This window comes from Choloepus didactylus, chromosome 5 (genome assembly GCF_015220235.1).
Source record: "Choloepus didactylus isolate mChoDid1 chromosome 5, mChoDid1.pri, whole genome shotgun sequence".
Lineage (NCBI taxonomy): Eukaryota > Metazoa > Chordata > Mammalia > Pilosa > Megalonychidae > Choloepus > Choloepus didactylus.
Window position 1 is genome coordinate 124575619 of NC_051311.1, and position 24563 is coordinate 124600181.

General features: G+C 36.7%; 1 protein-coding gene across 1 annotated transcript in view; it reads right to left on the bottom strand.

Moving 5' to 3' along the window:
* MEOX2 (mesenchyme homeobox 2) overlaps window positions 1–24563 on the bottom strand; it is a 492584-nt gene that overhangs the window by 347259 nt on the left and 120762 nt on the right. Inside the window, exons 3-5 of the mRNA XM_037836821.1 lie at window positions 10888–11091; window positions 9380–9510; window positions 315–466 (exon numbers count right to left, since the gene is read on the bottom strand). Coding sequence (XP_037692749.1) covers window positions 315–466; window positions 9380–9510; window positions 10888–11091 — 487 coding nt within the window. The remainder of the gene's footprint in view (window positions 1–314; window positions 467–9379; window positions 9511–10887; window positions 11092–24563) is intronic.

Consider the following 24563-nt stretch of genomic DNA (forward strand, 5'->3'; position numbering starts at 1 on the left):
AAGGCAATATACGGAAGAATAATGTGATACTCAATAAAGCAATAAAAGTCTCTAAACTTTTGCTTTATAAACTAGATACAAGGAGTGTGAAAAATGTACCTCTGATAATTTCACACATTTTTTCAAAAATGACTTCAGATTGTTTCCACTCAAAATGTCAGAGTAAAAATTTTTAATAATTAATTTTAGGTAAGTTAACCTTACTATGCTTTAAGTATACTTTTTTATTCATTCAACAAATATTTACTGATTGTCTACCATGTGTTAAAGACAATTCAACTATATTACCAGTAAACCCTTGATTTGCATCTTACCATGGGCCATGCGATGGAACCAGTAGTAGCCAAAGTCAACTCCTAAAAAGGCAAAATACCAAGTCCATGGAGAATCCCAAGGCAAAATGAAAAGCCTGTAGTTCTCCCAGATATAAATGTAACTGGTCAGTTCGATACTCCTGGAAAACAGCCTGGAAAAATAAAATTCAGAAACAATGATTATACCAGATTTTGGATGTAAAATTACGCTAAAACACTTTAGACAACATTTTAAATTTGATATAGGCAGATGTAAAAATGAAACTATTTTGCTCTTCTACTTTGTTACTACTCTATCATGCCTTTTAAGAGACTCAATTTCCTTCATATCAAAACGATTCACATGATGTTTCTCTTTGTTTTGGAGGCACAATGGATGTCAGCTGTTTGCACTCTCAATTTTATATTTGGCAGGCCATTCTTTTTGTATGTCTCTTGAAGTAATTTTCATGTAACCCATACAACATAAATACAGTAAAAATACAACTTATTTTCTGTGATTGTCATTTCTAAATCTTAAGGAAGAACACAATAAGGGTCTTTATGAAGGAAGTAGAAAATTTTAAAAATTAATGTCAGCTCATTTTAAAAGGGATTACAACTTGCCTACTGCCTGAAAATGTGAGTCCTCTAAAGATTGCCTTCCGTTTAAATCTGCTGCTGCTAAACTTGATTTTCTTTATCTCCCTCTCTCTTGCCAGTCCCCTCACATGCACGCACACACATACACACACACATCTCTTTAATTTTATACTTAGGATTCCATATTAGATTCTCATAACATTTCTATATTTCTTGTAGGAAATATAAACCAGGGCTTTCAAGATGTAAGGGAATAAATTTCCCCTAGAAATAAAGTGTACACACTTAGTTCAAATGAGCAATTGTTTTTAAAAGACAGACTCAAGAATGTTTTGCTACTTGTTCTACCAAGCTTCTGCAAATTCTTATTTTAAGAACTTTTAAAACATACATATTATAACTCAATTTTATAAAGCATGGTATTTTTTTCCTTTAAATTTTCTCTGATCAAAGTGAAGATCACTCAAGATAATCGGTCCTGTTATCACTTTTGTAAATTTGATTGAGTCTACTTTTTCTTCTATATCTAATATTAAAATGTAAAATTAATCATTCCACTTAATAAAGACTTATTCATAAAACACTACCAAGTTTGTTGGTTTGTGCAAAACTTAGAGGAAATTGTAAAATATTCTAATTTCAGATAAAAGTTGAAGAAGCAACTTTGTTCGAATTACTGAAATTCATCATTTTTATAGTATTTCCTTTTCAGAGTCAATTTCTATGAATTAGTATGTTACTGGGTCTTTTAGAACCGTGAGCCTCTAAATTTCCTCTGTTCTCAACTTTAATTATGGAATTTTAAAAGAATCTCTTAAACTTTGAATTAGTTAAGTTCCTTTTCTTAAACTGTAAAATAAAACACTAGGCTACTTCACAGCAGCATTAATATAAACTAATAGAAGTGGGAAATGTTTACAATTTTCAGCAAGACTACACTTCACATCTTAAAAACAAATTTTCAATTTGAGATTACATGACTTGGAAGGAGCAGTTCTGTTCTTCACCCCTGAGTGTGAATCCTTGACCCAAGAGAACTACCCAACCAGAACCCCTGCCACACCTGGGCCTTGCTGTGGATACCCCAGGATCCCTGCTAAAGCAGCCCTGAGTGGGCTGAAAGGGGCTGTGTGGGCCTCTTTACTGGTCCAGTCCTACTGAGGGCAGATCTCTGCAAGTGTGCAAACTCCTCGCCCTGACAAGGTGGCCAAGCGTGGCTGATTTTGGAGCCTGCAGACAGAGCTGGGACAAGCAGTGTGGGACGTTCACAGATGTGTGTGAGATCCCTTAGGGGACAGGCCAGGCCCACACTGTTCTGGAACTCTGAGAAAACTAAAAACTTGAAATTTGAAATCTGCCTTCCATGTTTATCGAGGTGTATTTACAAGGTAGGGGGATAGAATAGACTTTTTTTTACTACTTGCTAGCTTGGTTGACAACTTTTATACATTTACACCAGAGCTTCAAAACAGCTTCATTTATTGACATTTGGACAGGCCAATTCTTTGTTGTAGGCAACTGTCCTATGCAATTGCTCTTTCGTATCCATTATCACCATATAAAATTCCAAGTCTTAGGTAAAGAAAAAAAAATCAATAAATATCCATTTTATATGATTCAGTGTAATAATTTCTCTAAAACAAGAGATTTTCAACTTTGACAATGTTGCCATTTGGGGCCAGGTAATTCTTTGTAGTGACAGGCTGTCAGGTGCACTGTAGAATGTTTGGCAGCATCACTGGCCTATATGCACCAGAGAGCAGAAGCTGCCCCTCCTCCCAGTTGTGAAGTTCTCCAGACATTGCCAGATGTCTCCTGGGGGCCAAGTTGCCCTCATTTAAGAGCCACAAGTCTTAAGATCACTCAAGATAATCGGTCCTGTTATCACTTGTAAATTTGATTGAGTCTACTTTTTCTTCTATATCTATTATTAAAATGTAATTATCCAGAAAGAAAAGTCAAAACTTAGAAAATGCAACAGAAACTTGAAATAATCTGCAGCTATTTATGTAATCTTAGCACATGTTGTCAAAGCAGATTCATTCATGGATTCATTCCTATTAAGAGCCTACTAGTTGCCAGATATGTCATTAGACACTGATGACACATGAGTGAACGGGATAAACATTATCCCCTGCTTCCTGAAAGTTCCATCAGTTCAGTATTTTGTTTTGTTTTGTTTTTTTAAGTTGTTATCTTCCCTGTCAGTTGCAGTGACAGCTGAAATAGGCATTACGATACTAAGACTTCAATAAAAGAAAGAGGGTCCCTGAAAAACTTCCACTTGTAAAACAAAGAGAAACTGCCTGCAAAGGAAATACTTTTTTGTTTCCTGTACAGGTGCCAGATCTTGAGCAGACACCCAATTTATTACTCTGTCAACTGACTTATTAGGGTTGACACAAATCGAGCTGAAATATGCCTGACATACTGCAGTCAGGCTTTCTTCACACTAGCACGAAGGCAAACTTTCCTCAAGGTGAAGGGAAAGCAGGCAGAAGCGGTGGGAGTTAGAGTTATATTCCCTGCTTTCTATCAGCAAAATGAATATGATCCTCTTCCATTATACATGTGAAAAAACCGTCATGCAGTGCCCACAGCTAAAAACCATTCACCAAAGTGATACAGATGGGAAATGATTATCAAGCTCTGGAAAGCCCTCGATTGTAGGAAATAGCACCTACGTTTTCAAAAATGTTCCCAGCCGACCTTGAATCATAAACCAAAGCTCCTTCCTCTTTTTCCTCACCTTCCATTCCTTCACCATCTACTCCCTGCATATGACTCTATACTCTGGAATTCAAACTTACACTCTCTAAACCCCATCTTGTGGGGAAAAAAAAAGAAAAAAAAAAAAATATATATATATATAATATGTACGTATATAGTGAGCTTATTTTATTGCACAGAGATGGGATATCGGGTCAGCGCAGGGCTTTGAATTTCCAAATACTAGATCCCTTTTACTCACTGAATGTGAGACCAAGAAAGTGATCCAAATATAAAGAGACGTTAGACTCCTCGAATCAACAACCTATAAACAGAGAGGCTTTCCTCCCATTGTCCTATTTTCTTCAAGAATTCCCCTAAGAGCAATTTTCTCTTGGGTCTGATGTGCATATTTTAGCAAATGAAAGGTAGCTTATTTCTTTAATTTGGTGGGGTGATTATATATTTTATAGAAACCTTTTCTCTCAACATGAGAAATTTGTCTTGTCAATGTTCGTTTACTGTAAGAAGCAGGTGAGATACTAAACTTCTACTCCAGGAACTGACCCCTGGATTTTTTTTTTAAATTAAATTCAGTTATAACATTAAGATTAAAAAATAATTAATAAATTAGAATAAATATCATTTTGGGATTGAGAATTACAAAGCTAACTAGTTTTCAAAAGCATCTCAGTTTGAATTTACTCATCCCCAAGAGTGGAAAACTGATACCAGGCATGCTGTTCAGGCTTTCGGTATCTCAGGAATAATTTAAGCTATGATAGCATTAGGATGAGTGGGCTTTAAAATTATCTAGCTCCCCAAAATTGTTTTGCTCTTATCAATAAGAAAGCAAGTGAAATCTGACTCAATGCTTTCACTGTAAAGCGTTAAAAATTTCAAAGCAACTTTCAGTGTAGATAGAATTATGTGCCTACTCACAGATATATGCCAATTTATACTATTTCATAACTGTCATTATATCTGTGTGTACTGTCTGATTAGGCCAAATTAAGCAAAACTAAGGGAAATAAATCAGATGTATCTTTATTTCTAATAATCTTGTCTTATGAATCAGAAAAGAAGCATAAATAATGAGCTCATTATAAATATTCTTAACATTTCACGTAGTTGTAAATATACATTTTTGAATTATATATATAGATTTTTCTCACAAAATTTCTTATTTTTTTTTAATTTCAAAATCTGTTAAACCAGACCCAAGAACTCACACTGCTCATCTGAAAAGCTGCTGCCACTTTTGCTCCATCTAGTGGAATATTGATATTTGCTCAGTAATAACAAGATACCTAATACTATCTTTACCTTCTGGAGACATAACATTTGCACGGCCGTGTCTTACTGTGAAATACTGCACTTATGAAATAATCACTTAATATAATTTCTTTTTAAAACAACCACAAAACCATGGATTTTTATACAGACAATAAGGTGGATTTTTAAAGAAATAAATTTACCATTTTCTTTATTTTGCAGGAAAATGTATTACTCTATTGACTGAGCACACAAGTCCAGGCCAAAAAGCACAAAGAAGCTTACATTCTTTAGGGAAGATTACTTTAATTGCAGTCCCTGAATTTATACAATTAATAACAAAGGCACAGTCTATTTATAAGGCTCCCAAGGTACAAGTTAAAATTAAATGACTCCTTATCCCTAGCAAATAAAATGAACAAACCAACATGGTTTTAAAATTTATTTTTCTCATATGGAGTTTTCTTTTAATAACTTTCTAATTTAAGAAAAGATTAATATTAATAATAAAGTCTAATTTTAACATTACATAAATGCATTTACTTCTTATTTTGGACAGTGAATAACTTTATTGAAGTCATCATCGAAAACAACAGGCCGTCTTCATTTGTTAGAAATCTGATACTGCCAATGGCAGTGTGGACTATGATGCGAAAAGCATAGGATAAAAACCCAGTACACAATTTTCCTTTACTCTTCATCTCCACCCCCAGGAGTTAAAAGCATTTCAAAGAAGTTTAATTTCCTCCTCTTTAAGCATTTTTTTTTTTTTTGTATGAATTGAAACTTTCTTGTAAGGAATGGAAAATTCCATGGCAGTCATGGCCAGTAAAACTGCGTACGTATGGTTGAACGTTGTGGAGCTAACTCTATCGCAAAAATTGGCAGCAACCCATAATATGTATTAAAAGTGGAGTGTCCCCAACTTACTTGAAAATTTGCCTACTTAAATTATCCCTTGAACCTACTGCAATTTGATTTATAATCTGCTGTTTCAACAGAATAAATGAACCCATTAAAAACAAACATACTGTAGATATTTATATCAGGAATAAAACTTCTCTGGGGCGGATGCAATTTATGGAAGCAGAAACATTGGAAGGAAGTAACAAATTGAGGTCCCGGATTTCTAATGAAGGATTGGAAACTGAGTTCTGCTTAAATGAGTAGGAAAAAGAAGAGATGTGATTATTTTTCACTCATTAGCATTTAAGTCAGTGGCAGGATATTTCACAAGTTTTTTTAATAAATAGATTTCATAAGCATTTTGTTAAATCAAGTTTAATTCTTTATAGTAACATATGCAAATAATTGATAGAGGCCCATTATCTGAATATGATACACTATGTTTAACTTTGCTAAACAGAAGTATCTGTCTATACCTGTCTATACCTTCAGGATTTGATTCTGACTAGAAAGGCTGCCTACTTCACACATCACGGGTTGTAAAGAAGATATAAACTTGTCCATGACTAATATTTTCCCTTACACACAGAAATTTGAAAGATAAAACATGTGTCTTTCCTATCACTATTTGTAAGTATGCTACTAATCTCTAAGACACTTGAAATTTTGTGTAATAGTTAAATTGAGATCCCCAAACAAATATTGTTTTTCCTCAAAGTCTGCATACAGCATTTCCATTACATGAATGGGGAAGTGAAAAAATATGCTCAGGATTTCACTTTGATTTTCATGAATTCTTTTTTCAGAGGTCACAGGTATATTTGGAATTATAACTCAGAGTTTAATTCTTCACGAACAGATTTTACAAGGGTATGCTACCATATTTCCTGCAATTATGCACTTTATGGAAGTAGCAAGTCCCTATTGCTATTGTAGAAATCGGAATTATTCCCTAGGAGAGGATATGATCAATGCTGTGTTAATTCAGCCCTCAGCTGTTAATGATTTGCATGAGGATTCCCCTTGATGCTGTGGCTTCAACTAAAATATTGATTTAAGGGTTTCTGTCAAATTCTCCTTCCCTTTTCTTGCTCAAAGGGGATTGAATAGAGTGGATCCTGAGGATGCTTTTCTTCTCTGCTTACATCTGCTTTTTTGTTGCTGTTTTTAACAGCAAAAACAAAACAAACAAAAAAAACAAAAAAAATATTTTTAAAATTTCATTTTCAGATAATTTGCTCCACTGAGATCTTTCACATAAAAGGCATTGAGACGTAAAATCTTTTTCAGAATCGACATAATTATCCACATTTCATAAATGCTAACTTCTGTTCACACCTGCAAAAAATAAAATGGAGCAATTTGCTGTTCTTGTTCAAAACACAACTATAGAAAAATGTCCTTCAAATTTAAGTTCATAACCTTCTACCTTTCTCTCAGAGGGCAACCTAATTAACAGTTTGTGTTAGCTTAAGAGTGTTATGGGTAGCGGATGTGAAGGAAAAGAGCTGCATGAGCTATTGCTGAAGGACTGGTTTGTTTTGCCTTCTCCTCCTACCCCCAGCCCCCATTCACTCTCTCTCCCTAATTCTTTTACTTTTTTGTTTTACTGCAAAAAAGGTATATTTGTTATCATTCTTGGTAAACTTCTGTACCTTTTCTTATCTCACTGCTAAGCAAAAATATTGTGCTAGAGATAGTTTCTATTTCCAGTACCTACAATGCTGTGATAAGAGAACAAAACTAACTTCACTTGTAACTGAAGTCAAATTTCAAAAAGTAAAAGTAAAGCTGCAGCATTTATTCAAACTTGCAGTGTACTTCTCAGTTATCAAGTTCTTTTCAAAGTTCATCAACTGGCCAATTTCTATAAACTTATGCACTTAACTTTCTAAGAATGAAGTACAGTAAGCATCGGTATTTTTCAATAAACTGATCAATATACCCTTTGGCTATGTTCAATGTATTTGTTGTTCATTTCTATTCAAGGGAGAAATGAAATAGAAGGAACTATGAAAATGTAAATTCTTATTTAGGGTGATCTGGGAAGTAGGTGCAAATAACTTGAGATATTATTATCCTCCGATTCTGACTGCAATGTGAGAATGAATAACCAAGTGAATAATTTTTCAGAATTCTTATGCAGATGTTGATTATACACCTAATGATGTGCCTTTTTCATAGTAAAATTTATGACAGATTTTAATTTAAGGTTTATTTCTATCTAAATTATTTTATGCAATTAGGTGCAATTATTTTACCTTTTCTCAAATATCTTTGAGATTTAATTTCATTCTAAAAAATCCACCCTGGTTTCCCACTGGGTGGTTCATAGAAACATTCCAAAGCACTGAGCACTGGTCACAAATAAAGCTCTTAAAACAGTAAAAGCAGCAGTGGGTGGGAAGTTGGGTTGGGAACTTTGTGTTCATCAGCAATGCAAAGCAGAGACTTCCTTACCCCCTGCCTTTTGGTAAATCATCATGTACTCACGATGCCTTCAATTCATTGGTTTCTTGTCCACACACATTTGATTTATTCTTCCTAAAAAGTAGTAGGTCATTTGTTGTTCACTATTATTTGTTCCCTTCATCCTCCAATTTTATGGGCAACATAACACTGTAAGTATATCAAATAACTTTTGAGCTTCTATCATGTACCAGACATTCCAGTCACAGGAGCTAAAACTACAGCTAAGGAACACCTTTTGCTCTCAAGTTGCACCCAGGCTATAGGAAGTTCTGAGCAGAAAGCAGGTGAGTGCAACATCATCTAAAAATGTCTGTATCTGGGGTAAGCATGAGATTCTGTGGGAGGATAGAGAAGTGGTACTTAATTTAGAGTGTGGAGAAAAAGTAAGGCTTGCCTACGACTGTGACATCTATGCATGAACTGAAGAAATGAATCCAAGTTGGCCGCAAGGATGACTTTCTAGGCAGAGAGAAGGATGTGTGAACATCTGGGCAGCGGCAAGTAGTAGAACATGGATGGAATGAAGACTGCGAAGGTGGAAGGAAGAGCAGGGATCAGAGGCAAAGCTGGAGAGACAGAGGCCTCCGTACATCATGGCAGGAACTCATACACTGTCCCCAGGCCTGTGTGAAACTGGTGGAGACTTTCTACCACAACCATATCATAGAAATGTTTGGCAGCAAATAAGTAGGTCTGAAGACAGGAACACCAGTTAAGAGAACATTGTAGTAATCCAGAGATTAGTGTGACCTGGGGAGTGGCTGTCCCCCATTCTATATGAATTGGCTGAGGCAAAATAAAATTTCCAGAAGATAACTAGACCCTAACTCAGGGCTGGAAACAGGGTAATGCAACTGAGTCACTTGCCTTTGGCACATATTTTCGTGGGGCATCAGTAAACACACTATCAAGATAAATAACATTTAGGACAATATGTTTAAAAAATGAATGCAAAAGTAATCCATGATAAACAAAATACAGATTTTTAAAGTAAAGACAGGAACTGAATTCTCTGGGGATATATGTGCCAGGAGACTAATTCCCCATGCAATAGGTTCCTTTTCCCTCATATCTGGAGAATTTCAGTTTATTCACTCAATGTTGCCAACCAGCTAGCTCACCATGGAAGCCGAGAAAGAACACCAGCTGACATTGATGCTAAAGCGTCATCCAGTTGACCTGGAAGTTTCCCTTTGCGAATCCAGCTGACAACCAATTCAAGCAGCATCAAGGAAATGAAAAATGGAGTTGCCTGGAAAAGAAATTACAGAGAAGAGACGTTATTATGCTCACTGTGAAATTCTTCCACATTTCCTGATTAGTCATTCCAGAAGTAGGAGACCCATAGTGAAATTTCATAGCAGAAGATGCTATACGGTATCCTAGAGGAACATTTCCTAAGTAATGGGAAAACAAGTCTAATTATTTTGGACATGCAATACACATATGCTCAAATTCTGTCATAGAATCTGGAAAGGAAACATAAAAATAGATATAACTACAATAATTGTGCCAAGAAAATAATAAGATTAGGAAGGATATGATCCAACTTATATATAAAAACACGTAAAAATAAGTTAATCAGAAGTTGATCGTCCACACATGACTAAGGTGGATGCTCTTCAAGAAAATAATACAATACATTATTTTCATGATGAAAATGAAACTGTAGGAGCAAAGAATTTTGCTCCTACTACATTATTTCAGAAACCAGAGGTATTTAAAATGTTTGTTTCAATTACCATTTAGGTTTTATTCATTCAGCTTTAACTTTGTTTTTTTAAAGCTGCTGTTTTTTAATGCTGTTTTTAATGCTGCTGACGGTCTAGCATTGTATTGTTGTTTCAAGATAAATAGTAATGAATTATAAATCCACATTTTCCTTAAGAAAATCAGAAAGAAGAAGCAGTATCAGATCCTGAAAAAAATATGGGTTTCATTCATCTTAGAGCTAATCATGAGTTTTGAAGTATTCTAAACTGAACTCCCAAGAACATTTTATCTGATGTCATTTTTTTCTATTTCTGGCCTGAGCTAGTAAGTGGTGGAGGAACAACTTTGACAGGGTGGGGAACTTCAGTATTCAAGTTCTAATTCTGGATATTTCCACTTCCAGTCATAGCCAGGAACCAGAAGTGAAAAGTGCTTCTGAACACTTTAGAGTTTTAAAGAGAAGTTGGTTGAAGTTCAAACTTGGGAAGTTAGAGTTGGACACAGCACGATTCTTCATTCTGCAGGACTGTTCCACCAAATTAAAGTAGAAATATTTTCCTGGAGGGTAGTGAAGAAGTTAACTGTTCTAAAACCAAAACTGTAACACGGCTTACTGATGTATTTGACATTGAGCTGCCAATAGCTAAATGTGCAATGCCATTATATCTAGGAAATTTTTTAAAAAGGTTTATCACATTCTGACATATAAAGAGGGCAATTTATAGAATAAGATGGCTGTGAATATTGTACAGAAATCCAATTCAGGTAGAAATGCTACATTTGCTCCATGCCTCTAAGAAGCAGAATTATTTTTATTAGAAATTAATAATTTGAAGAATGACATGAACAAAAGCCCAGAATGTGTTTAACTTCTTATTAAGGTAAAGCAAGAGTAGCCCCTCCCACATAGTCTCACCTTTTTTACGTAATCAGGCACCTCTTCTAAGGTTTGGAAAGATGTTTCATTGGGCTTCATCATGTAAAACATCATGCGAACTCCCTGGGAAACAGAAACATCCTGTTGGGCTCCTGGGTTCCTCATCTCTGCCCTTTCTGATTCCCAGCAGGAGAATATTTGTGATTCAGTGGTTGAAGCCAGAGACTGAACAAAGAGGATGAGCTGTGAAGCACAGAATAAGGCCTTTGTCAGAGAACAGAGCTAGAAACTGAGCTCCACAGAGAGCTTGGCCAACAGCAAATTCTGCCTAAGACAGGAAAATACAGGGGTCAAGATAAGTTAGTCCAGAGTTCAATGTGTGCTGTCCCAGAATCCTAGCACGTGGGGGGAGGAGCAGTTAGCTAGTCATGTCCAAATAAAAGTCACAAAGTTCAATTTGACTATCGCTGAAGTAACTTATCGCTTAAAAAAAGAAAATAAAATGATACTGCCTTGGAAAGGGAAGAAATAAAAGTGACAGCACAGGTGAAAATTCACTCTGAAAAAAAGTGAGTGGAATTTCAAGGGTCAAATCACATGAGAAAAATTCAATTTTTTCTCTTTTGAAATTCACATTGCTTTCCAATTTTTGTCTCTCCCCAGAATCATATTTCCTAAAAGGACAGGGTGCTCTAATCTCACTTAAGAATACTTAGCTTGAAACTCGGTAAGTGCTGAATATAGTACTGGCTGTTATTGCTTATACATTTCTGTATCTGATTCTGGATTTGAATGTCTTTAAACCAAATTAGGGGCATTTGGCTTATTTTATGGTGTACATTTTTTTAATGGAATCTTGACTAGCCATGTCTTCTCTATTCTTCTTAGCACTTATGGGGACACCTAGAGTGTAGAAGCTGCCAACTTGTTGCTGGGAGACCTCAATTCTGTTTCCCAGGAGGAGGTTAAGAGATTGTTCCCTTTAGGGAGATTAGAGGGCACTGAATTGATTGCATCACCACTGTGTGTAGCTCATCAGAATAGCTCCACCCCTTCACCTAGAAAAGCTGTGATCAACCTGTAGCTACCACCTCATCATTTAAAAATATTTATATAGATTTAAACTAAGAATGCATGATAGTTTGTGGGGGGACAGAAGTCATAGATAAGCAACAAATACCTACCCATAGACACTACTATTATTTTGGTGCATGTACAATCAGTTCTGCTATAAAGTGACATATGCTTTCCTAAACATCACTATGCTATGCAAAATTGTGCTATAAAACCACAGGGTTGTCAATAAGGTGGGGGTGTAAGGGGTATGGGATGTGAGGGTTTTCTTATTTTTTTTTATTTCTTTTTCTGGAGTAATGCAAAGTTCTAAAAATGATCATGGCAATGAATGCACAACCATGTGATGATAATGTGAACCACTCATTGTATATTTTGGATGGATTGTATGGTGTGTGACTAAATCTGAATAAAATTACATTTAAAAAAAAACAAAACAAAACAGGGTTTATGGAAAAAAATGGTGTCGGGAGTAAAATACGTAAGCACTTCATAATGACCTGTAAGGAAAAAAGATCAGAGCCTAATAAAAATGGTAGCACATTTTTTACACATGTTATATAGTTAAGAAATAAAGAAATATGATAATAAATACAGTGCTTTACCTTTAAAAAAAGACCTGAAGTTTGCTTGTGGAAAGGGGCATTGGAAGAGTTGCAGCTTGTGAGTTACCATGAAATGGTAGAAGGAGGGTGATCTGACATCAGAGAGAAAGTAGGCTCCCAGATGTGGATGGGTACTCAGTAAGTGCTAAATACAGTATTGGCTGCTATCGCTTATATATTTCTGTATCTGATTCTGGATTTGAATGTCTTTAAACCAATTTAAAGTGGCTCATAACACACATCCCCAGAGAACTGAGGTAGCTATTTGAGGAGTGTGTCCATGTAAGCATGCGTATGTTCATTTTGTATATTCCTAAACCTTTCAGTTCCGATGGGTGCAGTTGGAGGCATTCACCTAGTGTTTCTTGCTGGCAAAACTTCATATAAGCAAAATCAAAATTTGAGGTATGCTCAAATTTTTCTTTACTATGTTAATCATATTGGAACAAACTTGCATTTTCAAAACAAGTTTATAGCAGAACTGACTACTTTCAGACAGTTCCCATTACAAATAAATACATATGGATATACATATTTGTTTTATGAAAGCAGTTATGTTAGGCACAGTGATTTTTTTCCAAATTGCAAATGTAATGCATGGCAAGATAAAAAATCAACCAACATGGCGGTGCATAAAATCAACAGTGACATACATACCCTCCCTTCAACTTCATAGGAGTAACCTCTCTTCCTTGTGGGTATTTTCCTATACCTGATTTTTCCTACAAAGGTTAGCTGTAGTTATCATTATTGTTGTCATATAAATACATTTACACACACACGGTTTGATTTTTTATTTGACCATATTAAACATAAAGTATAGCAACTTGCCTTAATGAGTTAAAAACTTACCAGAAACATTCTTTCTCCTAGTGTATGGTTTTTTGAACAGCGGCAGAAGGGTGCATGTGTAACTATATATTCCAGCTAGGAAAACAAAAGTCATTTTAAGTATTTCAAATAAAGCATATTATATACAAAGAATTGGTTACAGATGAGATGGAAGAGCTGAAAAGCCAAGCAGGAACATAGAGGTAATGTACAGATTAACAACAATAGGAAGCACTAGCATCCTTAAGCCATAGGTAAAAAAGGAAGAGGCTGTGTTAGTAAGAGCCCAGGGGCTGGAATCACCCAGGGCAAGTTGGAACCAAGATGGGTCTGTCCAGCAGAAGCATGGACCATGGAGCAGATCCAATCCATGCCTCAAGCAGAGAAGGATTGGGGACAAAGTACTTTGGCTTCTCCTCTCTTCCTGCCTGCCAGTCTCACAACCAGTACCTTCCCATTGGTCTAAATGAGTCAAAAGCCAGTTGGGTGAGGAGCCTAGGAAAAGAAGTCTGCAAGGGGCAGGACTTTGCAATACACAGCAGGGCAAGAGAAGGGGAGGAATGGATCTGCAGAAAAAAAGAGACCAAGGACCAGCACATTATTTGTCACTTCATTGCTGGACAGTTAGGTATAGTTTTCCATTTCAAGCTAATAAATTTAGTGCAGCAATGAACGTCATGGTATAAATACCTGGTGCGTTTGTGCACATTTTTACGTTTGAGTAGATTTCTAGCAGTGGAATTAAGAACGTGTGAAATTTATATTTTGATACTTGCTGCCAAAGTCACCTCCAAAACTGTTTTTCACCTCACACTCATGTTATCACTGGCTACTACCAATCTTTTACAATTTTTAGTAGATTGATGAAAAACAGCATCTTGTTTTAATTTGCATCTCCCTACGAGTGTGAACATTTTTTCTATGCATAATTAGCCATTTGTATTTCTTTATCTCTGATTTACTTTTTAATTTTTGTTGCACCTGATTCTATTTTATTGACTTCTAAGTATTGTTTTACAGATTATTTGCATTTAATACATGTATATATACTTATATATGTATATATTCTTATAGCTTTGGCAAGTGTTTTCTCTCAGTTTTAATTTTTATTTTCATTTTGGCATATATAGGCTGCCAGATACCAATGTTAAATTTTTAATGCTATTTTCTCCTATTACTTCAGCCTTTGGATCTTGCTTCTGAAAGTTTTCTTCACCAGAATTCTATAAACACTGTCTTCTAGGTTTTCTTCTAGAGCATTTACAGAATTTTTATTGTTGTTGTTCCTTTGATTATCTGGGAATTTAGCTGTGTATATGGCATGAAGTATTTCACTTTATTCCTCTCCCCATCAGTCCTGGATCGATTACAATTCTCCTCATGACATTAGGTAGATAGTCAATACTTTTCATACTATTTTTCTATATACCTGGCCTGCTTCTAGGCTCTCCACTCAGTTCCACTGATGCATGCATCTATTCTTGTACTAGGACCATGTTGGTTCAATTATTGCATCATTATAATAAATGTTTATAATTTGCCGAATAATTTCTCATTCATTCATATCATTTTTCATAATTTTAAGCTAATTGTGTGCTTTTACTCTAATGGATCTATTTAGCTAAAATCAAAATAATCACATTGGCATTTAAACTGCAACTATAATAAATTGTATTTATTTGGTCAGACCTGGCATCATGGGCACTCAATAAGTTTGCATTGAACAAATGAGAATTTATGCCACAATAAGTTAAACTTAATGCTATGTTTAAATGATTTCAATGCTCATCACCAATCCTTTTATTCCTTAACTTTGGAAGGTGTGCCAGTTTGAATGTATTATGTCCCCCCAAATGCCATTATCTTTGATGTAATCTTGTGTGGGCAGACCTTATCAGTTTTGATTAGATTTCTTTGAGTGTTTCTTTGGAGATGTGTCCCACCCAGCTGTGGATGATGACTCTAATTGGATAATTTCCATGGAGTGTTGGCCCACCCATTGTGTGGGCCTTGATCATTGGAGCCATATAAATGAGCTGATGGGCAGAGGGAACTCAGTGTAGGTGAGAGTGACCTTTTGAAGAGGAGCTACAGCCAAGAGGGACACTGAAGAAAGCACAGGAGCTGCAGATGAGAGACAGTTTGAAGATGGCCATTGAAAGCAGATTCTTGCTCCGGAGAAGCTGAGAGAGGACATATATCCCAAGTGCAACAAAGAGGGACATTTTTGAGGAACTGCAGCCTAGAGAGAAACGTCCTGGGAGAAAGCCATTTTGAAACCAGAACTTGGAGCAGATGCTGGCCACTTGCCTTCCCAGCTAACAGAGGTTTTCCAGACACCTTTGGCCATCCTCCAGTGAAGGTACCCCATTGCTGATGTGTTACCTTGGACACTTTATGGCCTTAAGACTGCAACTGTGTAACCAAATAAACCCCCTTTTATAAAAGCCAGTCCATTTCTGGTGTTTTGCATTTGGCAGCATTAGCAAACTAGAACAGATTTTGGTACTGGAAGTGGGGTGCTTTTGCTGCTGAGTTTGCAAATACCAAACATGTTGGAATGGCTTTTTAAATGGATAAGGGGAAGATTCTGGAAAAATTGTGAGCAGCTTGATAGAAAAGGCCTAAACTGCTTTGAAGAGGCTGTTTGTGGACATATGGATTCTAAAGATACTTCTGATGAGGCCTTGGAAAGAAACGATGACTGTGTTATTGTGAACTGGAAGAAAGGCGATCCTTGTTTTAAAGTGACAGAGAATTTGGCAAAATTGAGTCCTGGTGTCAGATGGAAGGAAGAATTTGAAAGCAACAACCTGGAATACTTAGCTGAGGAGATCTCCAGACTGCATATGGAGGATGTACCCTGGCTTCTCCTTGGAGCTTATAGTAAAATGCGAGTGGAGAGAGATAAACTTAGAACTGAACTCTTGGGTTCAAAGAAACCAGAAGCTGATGGCTTGGAAAATTACAAGCTTCCAGGGGCTGGAATCCCAGAAGCTACAGTGCAATGTGAGGATGTAACCAAACATGGAACCTAGCTGCCATTTCTGTACAAGCCAAGATTGGAAAAGGAGTTAAGCAGAAAGGATTTGTGGAAAGTCCTATTGTCTGACAGCTTTGACCTCTGTGTGCTTCATGTGAAGCCAACAGAATTTTTGTGAGACCTTTATAGATAGAGCCATTGACAGTCTGGACTGGAGGAGACAGACAAGGAAAAAATTGAAGGAAAAATGTCTTCAAAGACAGAGCCATGGAGGTTGAGGTCTGGAGTCAAGAGGTCTCGGGTTGGGAGAGTGGAGCAGCCCACATGCAAGGAAAGGGTGAGTTTGCCCTGGAGGTCGAGGGCGGGCCTTCCGCCTTGATGCTCAGGAAATGGTCTGCAACCCCAGGCCCCAAAGAGGGTGGAGCACATTCCCAGGGAATTGGGGAGAGCCTGGCTGCCACCACACCATTCTGAAGGGGTTGAGCGTGTTACTCGGAGATGGAAGGGAATCCGGGAGCTGCCATGATGTTTGAGGAAGGTGGGGCCGAGAAGATGGTCTCCCCAATGTGTGGATATGTTGGAGCACTCACCTAAGAATTTGGAGAGGAAATGGCTGCCACAAAGGCCCTTAGGAAGGGTTAGACTCCAGCTCTCTCAAGCCCCAAGGATGCAACGTCATTCTGTTAATGACTCTCAGACTTTGAAATCTAATGGAGTTTGTCCTGTGGGTTTTAGGAACTGTTTTGATCCTGTTAACTCTGTTTTCTTTACTCTTTCTCCCTATGGCAATGGGAATGTTTATCCTATGAATATCCCTCCTTTGTATATTGGAAGCACATAACTTATTCTAAGTTCACAGATCCACAGCTAGAGGGAAATTATGCCTTAAGACTGATCTTAATTAAGACATGCCTATAATTGATTTTGATGGGATCTTGTACTTAACTATTGTTACTGAAATGATTTAAGCTTTTGTGATATTGTGATGAGGTGAATGTATTTTGTATATGGAAAGATAATACCATTTTGGGGTCCAGGGGGTGGAATGTGCCAGTTTGAATGTATTATGTCCCCCCAAATGCCATTATCTTTGATGTAATCTTGTGTGGGCAGACATTATCAGTTTTGATTAGATTACTTTGAGTGTTTTTTTGGAGATGTGCCCCACCCAGCTGTGATGACTCTAACTGGATAATTTCCATGGAGTGTTGGCCCGCCCATTGGGTGGGCCTTGATCATGCTATATAAATGAGATGATGGGTTGAGGGAACTCAGTGTAGCTGAGAGTGACCTTTTGAAGAGGAGCTACAGTCAAGTGGGACACTTTGAAGAATGCACTGGAACTGAGAGAGGAGCTTCAGCTTACAGAGACATTTTGGAGACAGCCTTTGAAAGCAAACTTTTGCTCAGGAGAAGCTAAGAGAGGACAAATGCCCCAAGAGCAACTAAGAGTGACATTTTTGAGAAGCTGAAGCCTAGAGAGGAACGTCCTGGGAGAAAGCCATTTTGAAATAGAACTTTGGAGCAGACGCTGGCCACGTGCCTTCCCAGCTAACAGAGGTTTTCCGGATGCCATCGGCCATCCTCCAGTGAAGGTACCTGATTGTTGATGATTACCTTGGACACTTTATGGCCTTAAGACTGTAACTGTGTAACCAAATAAACCCCTTTTTTATAAAAGCCAATCCATTTCTGGTATTTTGCATTCTGGCAGCATTAGCAAACTGGAACAGAAGGTTACATGTGTAATTCCAAATCTTACTATAAGTTTTTTTTTTCCTACATAGTGAAGAATATCTTGATTAAATATAAAATCTTTGGTTCAAAAATTGATTACCTCAGAATTCAACAGAGACAAAACACTGGTTTGAAACCAGTCTGATGAACCAGTATGTACAGAAGAAAGGACATTGAGCCAGAAAGTGGAACCCCAAGATAGATCCAGATGTGTCCATCTCTGTCCAAAGTTTCTTCATCAACCGGGTGCTGCTTGGAGTCCCTTCTTTTATCTAATTAAGTAGAAAAACTTGGGAAGAGCTTGATGTGAGTGGGAGGGATCACCTGAGTTGTAAGCCAGGAAGAACCTGTTACTCTTAGTACTCTCATTTGCAAATAAATAGGAACAAAAGCACATCAGAAGCTTTTGTTTTGAAAGGAAAAACAAAATAAACAAAAACAAAACAAGTGATTAGGAATATGTGGAGATATCAATAACAGCCCAATCAGAAGACAGAAACCACAGAGTAATTGGAACAGGGAAAGTTCAATATAAAGAATCAGCAGCTATGAGCGAGGATTGGCATAAGGAAGATGTGGCTAAGAAGAATTAAAGGAACTCTAACAATAAAGGAACAGCAGATAAAAAGAGCAGCCACTACCCCCAGGCTGAACTGGAGAATCCAACCAAGAGCTTCTCTGACCCTCAGAGCTGGGTACCAGACCTCTCTGGAGAAGGTACAGCCATGCCTCACTGGTGATACAAAAGTTGCTGTGGTGTCACAGAGGCAGAAATAGTTTGAAATCAGCCCTTGAGGGTGCCAGCGAAAGCTCTTCATGAGGAAGTGTCTCACCAGACGCACTTTACTACAGTTCCAGCCACAGGGGTGCCAGGGGTGGTTAACTCTAGCACCTGCAGCAGATGCTGGAGAATCTGCCTGTGGCAGGGCCTCACCTGGTGAGCATACAAGGACAAGGCAGGAAAATCTCTTCCTTCCGCCTTCCTCTCAGCTGGCAAGGGAAAAAATATTTAAAGAACCCAGAACCATTTTCACAAATCAGGCAATGAAGTGAGCGTTTAGAAATGTGAGGCAATAAATCTGTAACTGCAAAACACAAAACACTCTTTAACAATTACAAAGAGTCTTCTTCGATATGCTATTCTTTTATGCAAATGATATTTATCTTTTAGGCCTATGATAACATGTAGCCTCAACGTTTATAAAATTGTAAATAAGGTGAAAAAAACTATTTTCTAGTAGGTGTTAATTGTAAGGGAAGTGAAGTGGGAGACCCTCTCTAGTTATAATTCTCCATTTTCTTTTGGCATCTATAGATATTTCAGAGAAGTCTGAATTCACTTGATAAATCCATATATTTTCTGTCCATTTTCATCCTTTGTTTTTTCTAATACTCTTTCTCTGAGTTTCTTAAATCTACCCTTCTGGGATATTTTTCCTCACTGATTTTTTATTCCTCCTGGCTCTACTTTGTTTCCTCAACTACTTTCCTTAACTTTCTCAGCTCTCCTCTTATCTCTGTTTCTTATTGTATAGCCTCATTTTTCTTCAAATTTATTTCCTATTTAACTTTTTTGGGTGCATAAAAGTACTGCCTAAATTTAGTTTTGATTTCCAGGGGATAATATTAAAAAAACATGCTCTTCATCTACTTTCAGCATTTTCTCCCCAACCCACCCCCAATTTGTTTATCCTTGAATGGGTACAGTGTTTTTTTCTTTTATGCCTGCTATTTTTCCCCCAAAATATGTGGTTGAATATTCCTTGGGTTCTCTCCAAGTATATGTAGCACTTTGGATCTTTGGATTATAGATTTACCTTATCAGTTCAGCCGGAGAAGTTTGTGGAGAGAGTTCTGACTTGGAGCTCTGTATACTTTTTCAGTGAGTTGCAACTGCTATAGGAGAGGTCTGTTTTCTTTATCTTGCTTCTGTTCTCCTTGGCCTCTATCTCAGGCATACAAAAAGAACATTTAAGATCTTCTTCCTATGATTTCTATTTTTGAGGCCTGAGTGTCCACACCTATTGTGAGGGGCATCCAATCAGAAAACTTGTCTTTTGCTTTTGGATGCCTTGGCAATTGGGATAAATGAAAATGTGTTAAAGAGTAAAGCTTCTCATCCTATAGGCTGTCTTTTAGTGAGAAATCCTATACTCTCCTCCACCCTGGATCATCCCATTCTCTTCTACTGTATTGGCCTTAAAGGCAAAAATGGGTCCAATTAGAGTGGACCTATCTCAGCCTTGATTCTCACCACCAGTCCTTACCACAGCAGTTAATGAAAGTCACCCCCTATAAGAAAGAGAAGAAACTCTGCTTTAAGAAACTGGGTTGGACAGATGGTTCATTGAATGGTGGTATTTTTAATAAACATAAGATTAACACATAGACATAAACTTCAAGGGGTGCCCAAGAAGGGAGACTCTCACCTTTTCCTTGGTACTGCCATATTTCCAGCCTTTACCTCTTAAAATCAGAGAATATTTCATTTGCAGCATTTCCTTTTGGAACTGCTGAAATCCTTCCCTATCCCATTTATCCTTCTCTTTTAGTCATTAGAGTCAATTTCAGAGAATAGACATGAAATCGCTCTTAAGTTATCATGTTAAAAAAGATTATTTTTCCTAGATTATGAAAGTATATAATTACAGTAGAAATAAATGAAAATGCAGAAAATGCTTAAGAAAAAAGTACTTCATCTTAATCCCTCCAAACCTTCTAATAAAATTAAAGCCTCATTAACATTTTAATGTATCTCTTAATGTTAATTCTTTTATGTATATTTTTACATAGATGAGTTCATCACATTCTATGTATAATTTTATGTAGAGGTTTACTAAAATTTGTAAGGCACGTGATGAAATAAAAAAGTCCCAAAAGTGGAAGTCTGGGTCTCTGACACAACTTGGAAGACACCCACCCGTCAGTCAAGATATTATGTGAGCAAAAACTTGGAGATATACTTCTAATGTGTTTTGTGGTTTTAGTTGTTATTACTTGAGGTGTATTTACCATAGCAGCTAAAGATGCTCTAATTAATATAGAGTGAAATGTATTGGAGAAACAGAAGAGACACTTAGATCTGACTTAGGTTTAAAAATGATCAGCTTGGCTTCTGTGTGAACAAGAGACTTGGGGAGGGGTTGTAAGCAGGGGGAGTCGCCAGAAGCAATCGATGCAATGCAGGCATGAGATGTTGATGGCTTTCCCTGGGATGGTTGCCGTGAAAGCAGTGGAAAGATTCTGGTTTCACGTGGAAGGTAGAGTTGGCAAGGTTTGCTTTCAGAATGGATGACAGGAGTTAGGTGCAGAGAGGGTACAAGGACAGTTCTAAGAGTTTGGTTGAAGCAACTGAAAGGAAAGATTTGTCACTTACTAAGATGGACAAACTAGGGGAAGAGAAAACTATCACCAAGAAGGAATCACAGATTTGGTTTTAAACATCATATGAGATGCCTTTAGACATTGAAGTGGAAATGGTTCCAGCAGTTGGATACATAAATCTGGAGTTAAAAGCACAAAATAGGAAAATTAGCTATGAATAGAAAAAAAAAGTACTGATAAGAATAACTACAAGCCAAACAAAAGGATGGTTTCCATGTACGGACTCTACCACATTCTTTGCATACAGAGCAATAGCGTAAACAATACTCATTTTTATCTTGAGAGCCATGCCCATTACATTTATTTCTGTGGCAAATTTTTGTAGTTCAAATACAGAAATTATAAAATATAAAATATAATTGGTATGTTACTATGGTTGAATAATTTCATTCTGGAAGTAAATATCCCATTCCTATTTTAATATACCATATGGTAAGCATGTTTTAATATTAAGAAACTGCCAAACTGATTTCCAAAGTGTAGGTACCATTTTGCATTACCACCTGCATTGAATGAGAGTTCCAGTTGCTTTGCATATTGCCAGCTCTTGATATAGCCAGACTTATTTTTATATTTTGTTTTCTTTTCCAGCTCTAAATGCTTGCGTTATTTATGCTGTCATAATGCAAAGTTTTATTCCAATATCATTCCTTTATTTTGGGGGAGAATTTTTATGAATCTAGTTGTCTGTTGCTAAAAACTTTCTATTGTCTCTAAGAGTCTTTGACTTATTCATATTAATACTTCTCATTAGAAAATGGCAACATATGAAACCTAAATCAATCTCTCTGTTTTCTTAGATCAGATTTTATTACTTTTGGCCAAAGTCCTTTCCACATCTTAGAAGGCAAAGATCAGGTAGAACATGATCTTTAAGGAAATTTATGGCATACACTTGAGTTCTGAGCATAAAAAACAAACAGTATTTCAGAAGATATTTCTTTAAAATCCCATCAAGCTAATACATCTCATTGTTATTTTAACAGTAGCCAGAGCCAACGTGCTGCACACATATCAGTGTCAGAATGTATGTAACTTACTCTTTATAGGATTGATTTTGAGTCAATGCTGGAATTAATCCAAACACATATTGCAGAATAAAAGAATGTTGAAGATCTCAAGAGTATTTCTTGAAATAACTCATGAGTTGTTCCTAAGGGAAGGATTTCTTTTGGAAAATAAGTTTGGAAAACACAAAACACTACATATTCCTCTCAGAGATTAATCTCATGTCTAAATATTTTACATGTTCTGAGAAGTCCAGTGGTAAATACATTTGTTTTAATGTGCTAATTCTGTAATATTCCAATCATAATTGAGTAAAGAAATCATCTTGACCTAATGCTCATGAACACCTCTGAAAATGATTGGGGCTCTGCTGCTCTAACTTGGGGTCTCTGCAGTGCCCATTCCTCCATTGGAGAGTGATATCTGTCTTTGGTAGTGGTAATTAATGCCCATGATTTGGGGGAAAAAAAATCATTATAAAAGGCTTTTGTAAGCTTGAGAAAAATTAAAAGGTAGGATTGGTTAGATAGTATTCTGTACTACATGGAAGAGTGTGTTTCTTACAATACCAGTGGATCAGAGTAGTCCTTTATCTAAATATCCATCACAAGAACTGCTGTCTGTTGATGAAAGGACCTATGAACTTTCTTTGATGAAACAGAGTTGAAGTAATTTTGGGTAGACATAAATTCAGTTCTTATCATTCTCTAGGAAGGTTAGGAATTTCTCTCTAGTTTCAGTACCAAGAATAATACATTTCTTCTAAACGACATTTGTGTTATTTAATTTTATGGTTAGTATGAATCATTTACCTAATCATGTTTCCCACTTCAGATTGTTTCACAGGCAGCTTATGCAAAATTTATGGCATAAATCTAGCAAGTATATAGGATTCAAGCAGTGGCACACTAAACTCATTCCTGGATCCACATTGATTCTTTCCTATATTTTCTTTGCCTAATTTTTATCATTACTTCAATTTGTTTTATTGAGCTTAATTGAAGGCATTGGTGCAAAACATTTTAATTTTTTTCTGAAATGAGGTAAAGGATTTTGAAAACTTAATAAATTATTCAATAAGTGAAGAAAGCAATTCTCAAGGTAGAGAGTGCCTCATTTTGATGGGCATTTATCAGGACATACCTGTAAATTTTAATAACACACAAAAGAGACAGATTATAATTAAGAAAAGCCAATGTCTTCTGGAATTAGATGGCTCATGGTGCTAAATAACAAAATTAGAAGATTTTTAGGGCACTAATTCCTGATCCCAGCAAACTAATATATTTTATTCATTTCTTTTAATTTTTATTTCACCTACCATCTCCCAAATTAAGCAGATATCAATACTTTGGAATTGTAGTTCACATTGACTTTAGGCTTTTTGTGTTTTTTTTGTTGGGGGCTAGGATTAAAACTTAGTCAGTATTTTGTATAAGGAACCATACTATTACATACTTCAAATATGTATCTGGGATGTCCAGATCCTCATTTTGGGGTGCAAATAATAAAGGTCTACAATAGTATTAGAGTTAAAAAACAATTCTTAAAAATGCATGCTGAGAGGCAGGGCAAGATGGTGGCATAAGAAGGTGGGGAACTTAGTTAGTCCTCTAGAGCAACTAGCAAATAGCCCAGAACAACTAGAAAATAGTCTGGAACAACTGGGTGAGGAACATCTGTGACCAGGCACACATCATACACCAGTTTGGAATGGGTGGAATGACTGAGATCACAGCATAGAACTGTAAGTAAAGCTCCCAAACTGCAGAGCTGCCAGGGGGAGCCCACAGCCATTGGCAGGCTGAGTTGGAACACTTCTCTGTGAGAAAAAGAAGCAATGTCTGCTGGGAGCAAGGGAAGATAGCTCAACAAAGCTCTAATTGCAGTTTTAATTAACAAACTTGGACTACTGAATATAAGCTATGATCACAGTAAACCTGAAGCAAGCATGAAAGGAACTCTGAGATCTCTCCTGGCAGAGAGGAGGTAGGGTGGATGGAAACAATAATAATAATAAATAAATAAAAACAAAGGCTTTTGGATTTGGCTGAGCTCAGAATACTGGAATAGGGCTGTGTCCCAAGAAAAGG